Raw genomic sequence first — 17,713 nt, forward strand, 5'->3', positions numbered from 1 at the left:
TTCTTTAGAGAACTGTCTATTCAGCTCCTCTGCCCATTTTTTAATTGGATTATTTGCTTTTTGTTTATTGAGGTGTATGAGCTCTTTATATATTTTGGATGTCAATCCTTTATCAGATCTGTCATTTATGAATATATTCTCCCATACTGTAGGACACCTTTTTGTTCTATTGATAGTGTCCTTTGCTGTACAGAAGCTTTTTAGCTTGATTTAGTCCCACTTGTTCATTTTTGCCTTTGTTTCCCTTGCCCGGGGAGATATGTTCATGAAGAAGTCACTCATGGTTATGTCCATGAGATTTTTCCCTATGTTTTTTTCTAAGAGTTTTATGGTTTCATGACTTACATTCAAGTCTTTGATCCATTTTGAATTTGCTTTTGTGTATGGGGTTAGACAGTGATCCAGTTTCATTCTCTTACATGTAGCTGTCCAGTTTTGCCAGCACCATCTGTTGAAGAGACTGTCATTTCCCCATTATATGTCCATGGCTCCTTTATCATATATTAATTGACCATATATGTTTGGGTTAATGTCTGGAGTCTCTATTCTATTCCACTGGTCTGTGGCTCTGTTCTTATGCCAGTACCAAATTATCTTGATTACTGTGGCTTTGTAGTAGAGCTTGAAGTTGGGGAGCGAGATTCCCCCCACTTTCTTCCTTCTCAGGATTGCTTTGGCTATTCGGGGTCTTTGGTGGTTCCATATGAATTTTTGAACTATTTGTTCCAGTTCATTGAAGAATGCTGTTGGTAATTTGATAGGAATTGCATTGAATCTGTATATTGCTTTGGGCAGGATGGCCATTTTGACGATATTAATTCTTCCTAGCCAGGAGCATGGGATGAGTTTCCATTTGTTAGTGACCTCTTTAATTTCTCTTAAGAGTGTCTTGTAGTTTTCAGGGTATAGGTCTTTCACTTCCTTGGTTAGGTTTATTCCTAGGTATTTTATTCTTTTTGATGCTATTGTGAATGGAATTGTTTTCCTGGTTTCTCTTTCTATTAGTTCATTGTTAGTGTATAGGAAAGCCACAGATTTCTGTGTGTGAATTTTGTATCCTGCAACTTTGCTGAATTCCGATATTAGTTCTAGTAGTTTTGCAGTGGAGTCTTTAGGGTTTTTTCTGTACAATATCATGTCATCTGCAAATAGTGACAGTTTGACTTCTTCTTTACCAATCTGGATTCCTTGTATTTCCTTGTTTTGTCCGATTGCCATGGCTAGGACCTCCAGTACCACATTGAATAACAGTGGGGAGAGTGGGCATCCCTGTCTTGTTCCTGATCTCAGAGGAAAAGGTTTCAGCCTCTCGCTGTTCAGTATGATGTTAGCTATGGGTTTATCATATATGGCCTTTATTATGTTGAGGTACTTGCCCTCTATGCTCATTTTGTTGAGAGTTTTTATCATGAATGGATGCTGAATTTTGTCGAATGCTTTTTCAGCATCTATAGACATGATCATGTAGTTTTTGTCCTTCTTTTTGTTGATGTGGTGGATGATGTTGATGGATTTTCGAATGTTGTACCATCCTTGCATCCCTGGGATGAATCCCACTTGGTCATGGTGTATGATCCTCTTGATATATTTTTTAATGCGGTTTGCTAATATTTTGTTGAGTATTTTTGCATCTACATTCATCAGGGATATTGGTCTGTAGTTTTCTTTTTTGGTGGGGTCTTTGCCTGGGTTTGGTATTAGGGTGATGTTGGCTTCATAGAATGAGTTTGGGAGTATTCACTCCTCTTCTATTTTTTGGAAAACTTTAAGGAGAATGGGTGTTATGTCTTCTCTGTATGTCTGATAAAATTCCGAGGTAAATCCATCTGGCCCTGCGGTTTTGTTCTTGGGTAGTTTTTGATTACCGATTCAATTTCATTGCTAGTAATTGGTCTGTTTAGATTTTCTGTTTCTTTCTGGGTCAGTCTTGGAAGGTTGTATTTTTCTAGGAAGTTGTCCATTTCTCCTAGGTTTTCCAGTTTGTTAGCATATAGGTTTTCATAGTACTCTGTAACAATTCTTTGTATTTGTGCGGGGTCCATCGTAATTTTTCCTTTCTCATTTCTGATTCTGTTGATGTGTGTTGATTCTCTTTTTCTCTTAATAAGTCTGGCTAGAGGCTTATCTATTTTGTTTATTTTCTCAAAGAACCAGCTCTTGTTTTCATTGCTTTTTTCTATTGTTTCATTCTTCTCAATTTTATTTATTTCTTCTCTGATCTTTATTATGTCCCTCCGTCTGCTGACCTTAGGCCTCATGTGTTCTTCTTTTTCCAATTTCGATAATTGTGACATTAGACTATTCATTTGGGATTGTTCTTCCTTCTTTAAATATGCCTGGTTTGCTATATACTTTCTTCTTAAGACTGCTTTTGCTGCGGCCCACAGAAGTTGGGGCTTTGTGTTGTTGTTGTCATTTGTTTCCATATATTGCTGGATCTCCATTTTAATTTGGTCATTGATCCATTGATTATTTAGGAGCATGTTGTTAAGCCTCCATGTGTTTGTGAGCCTTTTTGCTTTCTTTGTACAATTTATTTCTAGTTTTATACCTTTGTGGTCTGAAAAGTTGGTTGGTAGGATTTCAATCTTTTGGAATTTACTGAGGCTTTTTTTGTGGCCTAGTATGTGGTCTATTCTGGAGAATGTTCCATGTGCACTTGAGAAGAATGTGTATCCTGTTGCTTTTGGATGTAGAGTTCTATAGATGTCTATCAGGTCCATCTGTTCTAGCGTGTTGTTCAGTGCCTCTGTGTCCTTACTTATTTTCTGTCTGGTGGATCTGTCCTTTGGGGTGAGTGTTGTGTTAATGTCTCCCAAAATGAATGCATTGCATTCTATTTCATCCTTTAATTCTGTTAGTATTTGTTTCACATTTATTGGTGCTCCTGTATTGGGTGCATATATGTTTATAATGGTTATATCCTCTTGTTGGACTGAGACCTTTATCATTATATAATGTTCTTCTTTATCTCTTGTTACTTTCTTTATTTTGAAGTCTATTTTGTCTGATACTAGTATTGTAACACCTGCTTTTTTCTCTCTGTTGTTTGCATGAAATATCTTTTTCCATCCCTTGACTTTAAGTCTGTGCATGTCTTTGGGTTTGAGGTGAGTCTCTTGTAAGCAGCATATAGATGGGTCTTGCTTTTTTATCCATTCTATTTCTCTGTGTCTTTTGATTGGTGCATTCAGTCCATTTACATTTAGGGTGATTATTGAAAGATTTTATATGTACTTATTGCCATTGTAGGCTTTAGATTCGTGGTTACCAAAAGTTCAAGGTTAGCTTGTTTACTACCTTACTGTCTAACTTAACTCACTTATTGAGCTATTATAAACACAGTCTGATGATTATTTCTTTCCCTTCTTATTCCTCCTCCTCCATTCTTCATATGTTGGGTGTTTTGTTCTCTGCTCTTTTTAGGAGTGCTCCCATCTAGAGCAGTCCCTGTAAGATGCCCTGTAGAGGTGGTTTGTGGGAGGCAAATTCCCTCAACTTTTGCTTGTCTGGCAATTGTTTAATCCCTCCTTCATATTTAAAGATAATTGTGCTGGATACAGTATCCTTGGTTCAAGGCCCTTCTGTTTCATTGCATTAAATATATCATGCCATTCTCTTCTGGCCTGTAGGGTTTCTGTTGAGAAGTCTGATGATAGCCTGATGGGTTTTCCTTTGTAGGTGACCTTTTTTCTCTCTCTGGCTGCCTTTAATACTCTATTCTTGTCCTTGCTCTTTGCCATTTTAATTATTATGTGTCTTGGTGTTGCCCTCTTTGGATCCCATCTCTCGGGAGTTCTGTGTGCCTCCGTAGTCTGAGCAACTGTTTCCTCCCCCAGTTTGGGGAAGTTCTCAGCAATTATTTCTTCAAAGACACTTTCTATCCCTTTTTCTCTCTCTTATTCCTCTGGTACCCCTATAATGTGGATATTGTTCCTTTTGGATTAGTCACACAGTTCTCTTAATATTGTTTCATTCCTGGAGATCCTTTTATCTCTCTCTATGTCAGCTTTTATGCATTCCTGTTCTCTGGTTTCTATTCCATCAATGGCCTCTTGCATCCTATCCATTCTGCTTATAAATCCTTCCAGAGTTTGTTTCATTTCTGTAATCTCCTTCCTGGCATCTGTGATCTCCCTCCGGACTTCATCCCTTAGCTCTTGTATATTTCTCTGCAGCTCTGTCAGCATGTTTATGATTTTTATTTTGAATTCTTTTTCAGGGAAACTGGTCAGGCCTGTCTCTGCAGATCTTCTCTCCGGTGTTTTCTGAACTATCTTGGACTGGACTAAATTTTTTTGCCTTTTCATGGTGATGGCGGTGGCTGTAGGCAGTTTGCAGGTGTGTCAGCTGGGAGAAGAAAGTCCTTTCCTGCTTGTTGGATGCCTTGCCCTTCTCCGCTGCCTGTGTCAGTTACCCGCACTCCTGGAGCAGCCACTGGGTTAGTCCCTAAGCTGCTGTGGGCAGGGGTCTCCGTCAGACCAGCACGGAGCCCTGCGGGGAGTGGCAGGCATGCCAGGTGCGCTCCTCCACAATAGCGGAGCCCCTGCCGGGCAGCTGTGTACCAGCAGCGGCCTTTGGGTCTGGCTCGGGCGGCTGTGCGTTGGCCTGGGATTCCGGTCGGCTGCTGGGAGCGTGCCTGCTCCCTCTGGCTCTGCTGCAGGTGCGCGCGGGGTTCTCCCGTGTGGGCCTCTACTGGGCTCCTCTGGCTCCACTGCCACCGGTGCATGCGAGCCACATCCGGGCTGTTTGGTCACCGCAGCTGCGGGCTTGCACAAGCCCATCCTGGTCCCCTCTGGCACTGTTGGCACCCACAATCTGCTCCCGGTCCCTTCCGGCGCCGCTGCCCCTGGCACACGCTGCCACTCTCCCGCTACTGGGCCGGTGTGTCGGGTCTGCACCAGTTGGAAGAACGACTGGCAGGCTGCTTGGTGCCATGAGGGGCTTCAGAGCTGTGCTCCCTCCCTGGGGTTTGGGGCGCCTAAGGTTCCCCAGGATTCCCAGCTGCTGGCTAAGTGTGCCAGGATGACTTCGTCCAACTATGGGGTCCCTGTCTCTTTAAGACTTGCAGACAGCACTTGCTTTTCTTTTGTCTCAGGGGCGCTGGTTGTGGGGACCTGCCCACAAGTTTTTGCTTTTCCATTTCTCTAATATCCAGCACCCCGTGCACCTTGTGTCTGCGTTCCAGGTGCGGATTTCTAGAGCTGGTTGTTTAGCAGTCCTGGGCTTTCACTCCCTCCCCGTTCTGACTCCTTTCTTCCCACCAGGTTCTGGGGTGGGGGGGCGTTCAGGTCCCACCTGGCCGCAGCTTGTATCTTACCCCCTTCGTGTGATGTTGAGTTCTCGCAGATGTAGATGTATCCTGGCTGTTGTACAGCATCCACTGGTGTCTCTTTTAGGAATAGTTGTATTTATTGTATTTTCATAAATATATATGTTTTGGGGAGGAGATTTCCTCTGAACTACTCATGCCGCCATCTTCCCATGATCTCTCCACCATTCCTCATTCTGACTCAGTTTTACTTCAACTCCTGTTTTCTGTATGTATTTATTTGGGTCTCTCCCACTAGAATGTAAGCCCCGTGTTGATTTTGTCTTGTTCTCTGCAGTATCCCTGGTGCCTAGAGTAGGAAGAGGCCACAGAGATGGTGCCAGCTTGGCTATAGCCCCCGTGATGCTTTATGGCCACTGATCTGCCTGCCTTGAGACTCCTAAAGAACAGGGACTATTTCCCATTTCTTAGCATCCATGATGCTTAGTAACAAGTAGATGTCAAATAATGTTTATCAAATGGCCTGGATAAGGGGACTTAAATGGGAGAAAACCATCTGGATTGAAAGGTGAGCACCGGGAAAAGAATCTTCTGGAAGCTTAATTGGATAAAGAATATGAGAGAGAGAGGGAGGAGTTAATCCAGGCTTGGGTAGGATTTGCATGGGGTTATAGGGCAGAGGGGAAGTAGATCAGTAGGAGAGAGACAACAGACTTGGTTTTAGATGCATGAGGTGGATACATAGGATCGTGTGTCAATTACATCTCAATAGAAGTGTTATCAAAAGAAGGAATAAAATGAACTAAAATAGCAAAGATATAGGGAAAGAAGACATCACTGAATTGAACAAGAGAGAAACAAATGATAAATTAAAAAAAAATGTCGCTGAACCCAACAAGCAACCAAACTAAGCTAAACAGTTTAGTGATGAATGTGGTTCACATTCTGGCATGCAACCCATCCTCTCTTTAGGGGTGAGTCACAGACAGTTCATGGACTAGCTTCTGCCTGCCGACCCTACACTTTAAAGAGCACGGATGTAGACAAATGAGTCCTTGAAGGGTCCGAGAGCGGTTAGCATGGACAAGGAGGGCTAAGAGAGGCCTCACCGAAGATGAAAGATTTACTCAAGTTTGTGACATTTGCTTACGAGCGCTCTGTCTTTATGTGTGTGGTTGCAAAGCATTTGGAAACGCACCCTGATTTCCTTGTTTTTTTTCTTTTCTAGAGACTCCAAGTGTGACTGTGACCCAGCTGGCATCTCTGGGCCCTGTGACACTGGCCGCTGTGTCTGCAAGCCAGCTGTCACCGGAGAGCGCTGTGATAGGTCTGTGTGAGCTGGGGGGCTACCGACACGGTAGGGACAGTCCCTTGGCAACTAGCATGAGAATGGAGTGCATTATGGAAAAGGGACACTTAAACCAGTGTTGATGACTTTCTTCCTGCCCTCTGTCCTCAAAAACTAGGCTTTTTCTTAATACAGTTGAGCCTCCAAGTCTCTCTGGACTCCTCGTGCTTCTGCTGTGGGCCCTTTGCCTTGGTTTACATGGTGGCAGAGGCACAGGGCTCCAGGGAGTCTCTTTGCCAGCTGGCTCCGAGTCCCAGGTGCTCTGGATACAAGGTGGAATGCAGTAATGAGGTCACGTGGCTCGGCTGTCCCAGAAAAGGCCTGGCCTAACTCAACATGTTGGGCAAATCCTAGTGAGATGGAATATTGCAGCATATGGCCATATATAACCATCATGTGCAGTAGAGGAACCACCCGAGGCTGGCATGGCGGCTACATGCAGGCACACGAACTGGGGGAGAGAGGCGTGAGCAAGTCCTTTGGGCACTGAGCCATGCTGGGGTGGGTGGTGCGATAAAGAGTGAGCCATCCTTGGTTGCAGCTTGCAGAACATTTCTTAAATACAAACAGCTCAGGCTTAACACTCTTCCCTGCCCTGAGATTGGTGTGAGCAGAGGAATGTGACGTCGGGCCCACAGGTAAAGGCTTCTTCCTCATTGCCTTAGAAGTCAGAAAGCAGCTCTTTGGTGTTTTCACAATTCCTTCCTCCTGGACAGAGGAAGCCAGGCACATTCCTAGTTTTCTTTTTCAGGGTGGTGGGGTTAAATGTTAAAAGAGGAGTCCCTTTTTAAAAATGTTTTTACACAGAAATGGAAAGCCACATAAAACAAATGCTGTCTGCACCACCCATTATATGAAATAGATCTTGGCTAAAAATGTGCCATTCCAATGGCGACACCTTCCCTCCTTCCTAGAAGTGACTGCTATTCTGACTTCTCTGGCAGTCACTTCCCTGCTTTCCTCCATCCGTTATTATCCAAGTCCATCCCTAAGCATTATCCTTCAGTGTTGCCTGACCTTCTTTAGTCTCCTCCCCTCCCTTCCCTCTACCATCCCCTCCCCGCCACCCTTTCTGTGCCGCCTCCTCCCCTCCCTCCCTGCCTCTGTCCTTCCTCCTTTTTTTCTTCCTCACTTTTTAATCTCTTTTAATCTACAGGTTTCCTCCACAGAAACCATAATGATTTTCTAAACCCTTACTCTGTAGGGAAAACACAATGCTTATTTATTTACAGCTGTTCTCGGAAGCAATGTCGCCCCAGTTACTGTCACCTGGATGGAGGAAACCCTGAAGGCTGTACCCCGTGTTTTTGCCACGGGCACCCTGCCAGTTGCCACAGTTCTGGGGACTACTGTGTACTGTTCACAGCTACCCTGCTTTTCTGTGACTTTGCCCGGTGAACATACTCCTCACATATGATCCAAGGGACTAGACTCTATGATTAGAGGCAGATATCCCTGAGTTTGAACCTTGCCTCGGCCACTTACCAGCTGTTTGACCTTGAACAAGTTTCTTAACCTCTCTGGCCTTGGTCTCTTTATCTAAGGAAATTGGAAATAACAATCCTATCTCATAGGGGTGCAGTGAGGATTAAATGAGAGAGCATACAGAACGTGCTTGCGTATCATAAGCACTAAATAAATGATAACTGAAACTGTCTGTATTTCGCATAGAAGATGTAATGAACTTGAACAGAGAAAAAAGCAAGTCCTCCCCAGCTCCTTTCCTCTCTGGGACCCAGCGTCTGGGACTTGTCTAGCAGCTGGTCCCCCGAGAAGCCACTGGGGAGTCTGAGCTGCAAGCAGAGGTGGATCGCCAGCCTACCCTTGGCTTCTGTGGAGGGCCTCTAGCTGTCTTTCTCTGGCATATCTTCTGCTGCCCCTTCCCCTGGTGGGCCAGAGCCTGGACACAGGTGGCAGGGAGGGTGGGCAACATCTAGTGGTCTTGTGAGAGGGACAGTGCAGCTGAGGAGGGGCTGGGGTTGCAGCATTTTCCTTTCCTTTCCAGGCCTCCACCGCCCGCACTCTGTCCTCTTTAAAACCTTGCCCCAGGACAGGGCCAGCCCTGCCTTTTTCTGCCCAGCCCTCCCCCTCCTGCCCTTGCGACCTCCGCTCACTTCCTCACCCAGGATGGGAAAGTCGCTATGTTTCTGATGCTCTCTCAGTGGGGGACTGGGATTGCACCCCAGGTGTTCTGAGACTGAGGGTGCCATTTAGTATTTCCCACTTCTGGGAATTAATAGGGCTGGGTGAGAGAGAGAGAAAAAAAGATCAGTCATCATATTCTTTATATGGAATAAGAAATAACCTGTAATATCATCCTGATTTCTAAAATGCTGCTGCAGGTGTCGCCCCGGTTACTATCACCTGGAGGGAGGTAACCCTGAAGGCTGTACCCAGTGTTTTTGCTACGGGCACTCTGCCAGCTGCCGCAGCTCTGGGGACTACAGTGTCCACAGAATCACCTCTACCTTCTCTCAGGGTAAAGTGTTCTGTTTTCTAAGACTTGGGTTTTAACATTGTACAGGGCTTTGTGCTTACAACCACTTCCCCATTCACAGGGTGGGAGCCTCAAGTCATCTTTAATAACTCTTGTAGCTTTTAATGTACATTATTTTGTCAGGGCCATAAGGCAGACCCTAGGGTCCTGCAAAGTTATAGCTGAATGGATGACTCATACCAGCCTATGAATAACTTTAAAAAATAACTAAAAAGAGACTGGATATTCATCACCCTGCATTTCCCATCCCCCTCTTTTTAAACTACAAAAGAATTATTCATCTGAATTGGGGAGGTTATGAGAGCCTTCCTGGAATTCACATTCACTGGTAACACTGCTTTCACATACAGGGAATGGGTTAATGTATGTGAAATTAGTTACCTAGCTACAAACTATAAAAATATGGGAGACTGATATCATTTCAACTGTTAAGTCTGAGTTTCTCCTTGAACATACTGGCCCCTCTCACCTCACTAAGCCAGCCCCTGTTTATGCAGATGCAATCATTACAGGCAGATGAACATGTGCTCTTTTATTATAAGAGTCACGCTCAAAGACAGGGAGTCAAAACAGCTGTGGAGTGGGAGTGGGCAAAGTTGAGACCCGAATTGAGAGGTGCATGGGGAATTTTGAAGACTGTACATTAATGTGGAAATATTTTTTTAAAAACCCTACTTGCTACTCACTGCTCAGTTTTTCTGGCAAGCATTGCCTTGCTTAACTCAATAGATGATGAGTTTTGTCCCGAGTGCAAAGTTTTATTTGTATTCCAGATGTTGATGGCTGGAAGGCTGTCCAAAGAAATGGGTCTCCTGCAAAACTCCAGTGGTCACAGCGCCATCGGGACGTGTTTAGCTCGGCACGACGGTCAGACCCTGTCTATTTCGTAGCTCCTGGTATGTATGTATTTTTCCTACAGAAGATGACTTTCAAGACTAGGAAGTCAGGACAGAAACATGGAATTTGAAAATGTGTTCATATCACTCAGTGTTCTGAGCCAGTATCTCCAGAAGATGGTTGGAACTTAAGATGCATGCCTCGAAGTCACCAAGATATGGCACAATAGAGCAGAACTGGGTGTCCAGGTGGTCAGACCCTGGTTGCTACTTTACTCAAATGGGAAGTTTCTAGATTTTTCACCAAGGCAGGAAATTAGGGACAGTAATCAAATCTGTGGGTCTATTGAGCAGCAGCTGGAAAAGCAGAAACAAGGCATTTCTTAAAGCTTTAAATACTTGTAAGTAAAATAAACAAACAAAAACATTAGTCAATGGTATAGAAAAGCCAGATGGGAAAGCGCTGGCTGGAATCCTAATCCTAGTTTATATCCTTAGCTAATGTATGATTCCTGGGCAAGTTGTCCTCTGAACTTTTGCAAATTTCAGTTCTCTCAGCTGTTAAATGGGAATAACAATACCTCCCTGCAGGAATTATTACCATCAAATGTGATGATGTCTGCAAACAATAGAGCATTACATAGCAAATGGCACTGCTGCCGACATAGTTGGAATCTTTCCACATTGGTCGGTCATAAGGGCCCTGCTTTGAATCATCTAATAGATGGAGTTGTCTTATAATGGAGCCCTTTTAGCATTTCAATAACTAACCCTCCTTTGTAGCCAAGAATCATATGGCCACTTCCAGGGCCAGGAACTGGCTCTCTGGAAGGGTGGTTTGGGGCAAAGTGATGGGTTGATAACATAGAACTTCAACATAAATCACTAACATTAATGCAAACTCACTCATTGTTTACTTATGCAGTGTCACAACTGATCTCAATCTTTTCAAATTCTATTTCATAGCCAAGTTTCTTGGGAATCAACAGGTGAGCTATGGGCAAAGCCTGTCCTTTGACTACCGTGTGGACAGGGGAGGCAGACACCCATCTGCCCACGATGTGACCCTGGAAGGTGCTGGTCTACGGATCGCAGCTCCCTTGATGCCCCTTGGCAAGACACTGCCTTGTGGGATCACCAAGACTTACACGTTCAGGTAAAAAGAGAGACTATGAGGGGATCAAATAAAGCAAACTGTGATTGAAGCCCAGTTCCTCTGTTCATTCACTCAATCATCATTCATTCATTCCACAAGCTCCTGTGAGCACCATTTACATACCAGACATGGTGTTATGTGCTGAGACAGGACATGTTTACTGTCCTCAAGTCCCCGACAGGCTGGTGGGGGAGAAAAATAAACGGAGAGCAAAATAAACAATGCAGCTTGTAAGTGATGAGAAAGACAGGACAGACACATGTGTTTGGAACACACATGGGAGACACAGCTAACCCACACTGGAGTGACTGAGGAATGTTTCTCAAGAAGACAGGGCAAGTGAAGAGCAGCTCATTAAAGAAACAAAAGGGGGGAAGGTTAACAAGGGAGAGGAAATATCATGCTTGAGGAAGATTTGTGCATTTAGGAAATTCCAGGTAGTTAGAATGACTGGTGCATCGAGTTGGGGAAAGGAATACAGTGAGAAGTGAGGTCAGAGAAAGAAGTCACAGACAGCCCTGTGTGTGTCCAAAGAGGGGTGTGTTATCCTGTAGAAGTTTGAATGGTGGGTGCAGAGGTCGGGGGAGGGGGCTGTGCCTGCTAAGTGCTCAGTGCTGCGGTAGAGGCTAGATGACAACTCAAGAGGAAGAAACATGGTCTCTGCCCTCGGAGAGCTCATGGTCCAGTAGGATACACATCATGTCAAAAAGCAGGCACCACACAGTACAATCATCACTTCAGGGGTAGTGCCCATTCATCGGATCTCAGGAGGGGAGGGAAGAGTGCTTAATTCGGCCTGGAGGAGTTGGGGAAAGCTTCACCGAGGAGGAAACGTGGGCTGAGAACAGGAAGAAGCACAGGGCTTTCCAGGGAGAAAATCAGGGGACAACCTGAACCTGGGAGAGTATGTGGGGATGTGGAAAGGTGTAATACAGGGGGAACGGGCAACAGACAGTGATGGCTAGAACATAGTGCGGGTGAGGGAGGTGGGCAGATAAGGTTGTAAAAGTGGAAAAGGCCCCATCATGGCAGGCCTTGCAGGTCACGTCAAGTTGCTGAGATCTTGCCCATGCCTGCAATATGATGGAAAGGCACAGAGCGGAAGTTGAAGCAGCATGATCAGGTCTGAATCATGCTGACTGGGTGCAAATACCATGTGGAGGATAGTTCAGGGAAGGTCCTTAATTAGACCATCAGAACATATTCACAGTGGTTCAGGTGAGGTTGGTGGGGGCTAATCGAGGGCAGAGGTAATGGGAGGAGAGAATAGAAGACCCACAGCCCACATGCAATGGGTACTTAAGTAACCGAATGTGACTTAGGCCAGGGATACACACCCCCTACCTGGAATACCATTCCCACCTTCTCAGCATGAAGTTACTCTTTGAGATTCAGCTTAGAGGTTCAGCTTTCCTTTGTGTTCGCCTTCTCAGAATCCCGTGGGTTCCTGTGGCATCCTGTACATGCATTAGTTGTAGCACTCACGGCGTTGCCGTGTAATTATTTGTTTACCCACCAACCCTGCTGGCTGGATGCTGATCACTTCAGCCTAGTCGTCTTTGTATCTTCCAGCCTAACACAGCTTCTGGCCCAAACCAAGGGTACGGGAAGCTTGTTTGATGAACCAGTGAATGAAACAAAAGGAGTAGCGCTGTTCCTTGGAGGGCTTTTCTAGTAAAAAACAAAACAAATGTAACAGAGTATCACAGGGCTGGTGATGTGATGACGTGAGGCACTATGATGCCAAATCAAGAATTATTAGATGTGGACAGCGTAGAGGGTGGAACTGACTTTTGGAAAGAGTCAGTGAAACATGCTCAAATAACAAATCGTTTAAAGAGCAGAGCCCAAAATGGATGGTAGCTCTTGAGGATCAGAACTTCTTGAGCTCAGACATTGTTTCAGATATTAGGTTTTACGTGGCTGCGGTTAGAAAGTGATCTCTGAGGACTTGGATCAGCACTGGATGGCATGACCCTTGGAACTCAGCTTCCTACCCCGGGATGCCCTCCACCACACCCTGTGGGGTTTGTGCTCCCCAGGGATTGAGAGAGCTTCCAAGTTCGTGCCTGCATGGACGTGGCGACCAGTCCTTCATCTGTCAGGAAAGGGGCTTAGCTGTTCCCACATTCCCAGGCATAGTGTATCAGGTATACAAGTTACAACTTTTGATAAGAATTGGATTTTTAAGCTATTGGTCTTAAATCACGCAGATTAAATGAACATCCAAGCAGTCACTGGAGCCCCCAGCTGAGTTACTTTGAGTATCGGAGGCTACTGAGGAATCTCACAGCCCTTCGGATCCGAGCTACATATGGAGAATATAGTAAGTGACTAAGAGACATGAATTCCTCTCTTTTAAGGATTTAGTTTGATTTGTTTCAACTCTCTAAGGTGGTGACAGCCTCCAAACAAGTAGATAAACTCCTTGATGGTTTTGATATAGAGTTTCCATTGGGTCTAAATTTTTATATTCGAGAAAAAATTTTTGAAAACAATGTTTCTCTAAAAAAGGTGAGCACTGATGAAAAATGAATGATGCTATCCTGCTTAAAAGAGTCTGCAAATTAAGTGAAAGCTGATTACTAGCCGAAAACTACCTATAACAAACAGGCACGCTCCCTTAGCTAGGAAATGGCATTTACAAGGCCCTCTTCCTTGAGTAGAGCTTCCTTTAGGATTACACTCAGTGCCACCATGTTTGTGCATGACCATGGATTCTATTAATTCCTTTTATTGAACTTCATATGTTGGGTACTCTTAATCCCAATTGGAATTATTTAAATGAGAGTTCCTTAAATTTTTTAGCACTCATGTACAAAGGAAGCTTGGCTGGCATGCACCATTTCCGGGCCACAAATGCAGTGAGTAAAGCAGGAAGTAGAAAAGGTGTTTCTGAATAATTTATTGAATCTTTACTACACGCCAGACACATTACAATATATGCATTGCCTCATTTAATTTCACAACAAACATAGGAGGTAGATACCACTGTCACCTCTCCTACAGTTGAGGAGACTCAATCATGAAGCAATTATGTGACTTACCTGGTTAACACAGCTAGTGAAGGTAGAGCTAGAATTAAAGTCCTGATTTTCCTCACACCAGAGCCTGTGTGCTCCGCCACGATGGACTGTTATACCTCCACACATGACATAGTGAACACTACCTGTCTTTGATAGGGAATTAAGTGAAATAAAGTCCAAAGAGAGGCCTGACATTAGATGCTTCAACCTTACCGCTTGCTACTTCTCTTATTCTCTCTACTGCAGGCACTGGGTACATTGACAATGTGATGCTGATTTCAGCCCGTCCCATCTCGGGAGCTCCAGCACGTTGGGTTGAACAATGTGTATGTCCTGTTGGGTACAAGGGGCAGTTCTGCCAGGATTGTGCTTCTGGCTACAAAAGAGATTCAGCCAGACTGGGACCTTTTGGCACCTGTGTTCCATGTAACTGCCAAGGGGGAGGGACCTGCGATCCAGACACAGGTGAGTGAAACAACACCTGGCCAGGTGGCTGGGGGGTGCAGCCAGGTGACCGGGGTCTCCTGTGAAACAGATAGAGCTGCGTAAGAAAGAACGTGCCTGAACTCATTTCAGAGATGGGAAAGGATTAAGGAAAGCAGCGCTGGAGTCAGGGAAAATGGACACAGTGCTTTATTACACTCAATCCTTTTCATTATGGAAATGCCACAGGGTTGTGAGAAAGGTGCTAGGTTACAGGAAATGGCTGTCATGGTTCAGTGACGGGTGGGGGAGCTGGTGTTGAGTTGCAAGAATTGTATGGGAAGATCAAAGGCAATGTGAGGGTCTGAATGAATGTGCCCTCCAGTGGTGTCAGGCCATGGGAACAGGGGACCAGTGTGAGCTCAGGGACACGGAAATGTACGTCTACTTAGCATGGGAGAGTGGGGGTGAGATTCAGGGTCGGGGCCACGTTTAGAGTTGGTGTCAGGACAAAGGTGAGTGCCAGTGCTGGACACTGGGGAACGCTTCAGAAAGGCAGGCTTTGAGTTGCTGAGCTCTGCCCACCACGTACCATCCATGTTAAAGGAAGTGTATTGTTTTACCCTGCTCACTTCTCTGCACCTCCATTCTTCCTCTGCCTCCCAGGAGATTGTTACTCAGGGGATGAAAATCTTGACATTGAATGTGCCGACTGCCCCATTGGCTTCTACAACGATCCGCATGACCCCCGCAGCTGCCAGCCGTGCCCCTGTCGCAACGGGTTCAGCTGCTCCGTGATGCCCGAGACAGAGGAGGTGGTGTGCAATAACTGCCCCCAGGGGGTCACTGGTAAGGCCAGCGCCTGCTCTTCCCTCTCCCGATGCCATGAATTCACATAAATCGCTTCTATTCCAAGGAATTTCTAGGGAATTGTAATTACTTGGGGTTAATCTAAACGGGCTCATTCTGAAGAGTACTATTTTGATGCCTGAGAGGTAAAGCGGATTGAGGAAGGACAGAGTGTACAATGGGAGGAAACATCAAGAGCTGTTTTAGGAGGTTTGCAAGTAGGAGAAGGTGTTTTCAGATGAAATACATGGTTTAACTAAGTTTTAAAAAAGGAACCAAGGTGAAGAAGGGAAACTTAGTGACCTTGCAAATATCCCATCTCTTTGCCGGTCCATCTGAGCGAAGAGCTAATTCCTCAGCAGCAGCCTTGATGGCATGGCACTAAATCTGACTTTTCCCCAGACATCTACTTGATTGGCAGTACGCCTCCTAGGGGAGCCGCTCTGTTCTAGAATCTGGGACCACCATGGAGTACAAGATCCAACCCTTTGTCCCAGACACCTGCTCCTGAGATGTCTGTTCTGGGACCCAGGGCAGGGAGCTCTGCTAGAGGGCAGCCTTAGGCCTCTGCGTCTAGTCTGACTGCTGGTAGATGACCGCTTGGATGTGGTGTTGTTCCCTCCAGGTGCCCGCTGTGAGCTCTGTGCCGACGGCTACTTTGGGGACCCCTTTGGGGAACGTGGCCCAGTGCAGCCTTGTCAGCTCTGCCTGTGCAACAACAATGTGGACCCCAGGGCCTCCGGGAACTGTGACCCCCTGACGGGCAGATGTCTGAAGTGCATCCATAACACAGCTGGTGTCCACTGTGAGCAGTGCAAAGCAGGCTACTTTGGGGATCCCTTGGCTCCAAACCCAGTGGACAAGTGTCGAGGTAGGACTGCGACCCCAGGCAGGTTGGACCGGTCGTGTGTGTACACGTAAGCTTGCTAGTGGGTGCAAATGTACAAACATGCAGATCAGCTGGCCAAGGGCTGGGAATATCACGATGCTGCTTCGGTTTCTCTGACCAGCTAGCCTGGACCGTTCACCTATTAAAGGCCTTAAGGCCAATTTGCCCTGCCCCTCCGGAAGACAGCACTGGGGGACGCTGGGTGGGAGAAGTGAATTCACCAGGTTTCATTCCTAATGGAAGGAGGTCCAGTGGGGCCACGTTCTGTGCCCCACCTGAGGCGGGTTGGCAGGAAAGTGGCTGCCAGGCCTGTCATAGGAGAGCAGTCAACAACTCGGGACTGAGCCTAACTAAGCACACTGGGGTGGGGAGGGGCTGGGCTGGAATCCCTTAAGGGACGCTCTCAGGATGTGTGCATGATCAGCGTATGGACAGGGAACAGTCACAACTTCTGAGGAGTCTCAGCTTCAAAGCAGCAGCTCCAGTAGAGTGTTCCTAAGGGCTGCTTCAGATCTAACATGCATATGCAGATCCTCCCGCTTTAACCCTTCTTTCCAGCCTCTCACATGGTGACTGCAGGCATGAGTTCAGGTCTAGGGAGTTGGGCCACCCACAGACTTCTCCCTCAGTCACAAAGGTCCCAGACCAGCCCTGGTGCCCAGAACTCAAAGAGGCTCTGGGGACCCAGACTGGAGGACTCCTGGTTCCCCAGGAGGTCTGCAGGGAGCCCAGAACCCCCACTCACAGGGGAGTCCCCAGCCCTGGGAATGCCTGAGGACCTCCATGCAACCCGGAGCTCCCACCCAGGGGCATGAATCCCACCTGCCCTGACCCCAACCTGCAGGCTGGCTGCAATGTGCTAGAAAGCATCCTGTGGTAGGAAGAGCCCACGTGACATCAGCAGCACTGAGTTCAAGTTCAGCTTTTAAACATGCCTGTTGTATTATGCTGATTATGCCCAGTAATCTCTCTGAGTCTCAGTTTCTTCATATGGATGAGTAATTTCAGCTCACAGTGGTTGCAAAGATAAAACAAAATAGAATATAGAAAGTACACTGTAAAATTTACAATCTATACGGTGCTATTAATAGAATTGTCACTGGCTTCAGGCCATACATTTCTTCACTCAACTATCTTTTGTCAAGCACCTACCATGTACCCAATGTGGACCTAGATGCTAAGGTTATAATGATCAGGCTCAGCTCCCAGAGAGCTCATAAGCTAAAAAGGAAGACATAGGTAAGCAAATAATGGCAGTACACTTAGATCTGTGATCATGTTACTATGTGCCGAGAGTTTTGTGAGCACCCGAGATACAGCAACCCAGGGAATCACCATGATTCCATTAGAGCAGTATCTCCTCCACTGTTATATCCTCACCTCCTTAAACAGAATAGGGCACCTTGTAGGCGCTCAA

The 17,713-nt window shown here is 45.9% G+C and overlaps 1 protein-coding gene across 2 annotated transcripts in view; it reads left to right on the plus strand.

The window, feature by feature from the left end:
• Positions 1-17,713, plus strand: part of LAMC2 (laminin subunit gamma 2) — a 56,908-nt gene that overhangs the window by 24,851 nt on the left and 14,344 nt on the right. For both annotated transcript variants that reach the window (XM_036912579.2, XM_036912578.2), the window contains exons 4-11: positions 6,501-6,599; positions 8,963-9,099; positions 9,891-10,013; positions 10,920-11,109; positions 13,323-13,435; positions 14,382-14,600; positions 15,225-15,407; positions 16,033-16,278. In XM_036912579.2, the coding sequence (XP_036768474.2) occupies positions 6,501-6,599; positions 8,963-9,099; positions 9,891-10,013; positions 10,920-11,109; positions 13,323-13,435; positions 14,382-14,600; positions 15,225-15,407; positions 16,033-16,278 (1,310 nt within the window). The remainder of the gene's footprint in view (positions 1-6,500; positions 6,600-8,962; positions 9,100-9,890; positions 10,014-10,919; positions 11,110-13,322; positions 13,436-14,381; positions 14,601-15,224; positions 15,408-16,032; positions 16,279-17,713) is intronic.

The sequence above is a fragment of the Manis pentadactyla genome, chromosome 9 (assembly GCF_030020395.1).
Source record: "Manis pentadactyla isolate mManPen7 chromosome 9, mManPen7.hap1, whole genome shotgun sequence".
In the NCBI taxonomy this organism is placed as follows: domain Eukaryota; kingdom Metazoa; phylum Chordata; class Mammalia; order Pholidota; family Manidae; genus Manis; species Manis pentadactyla.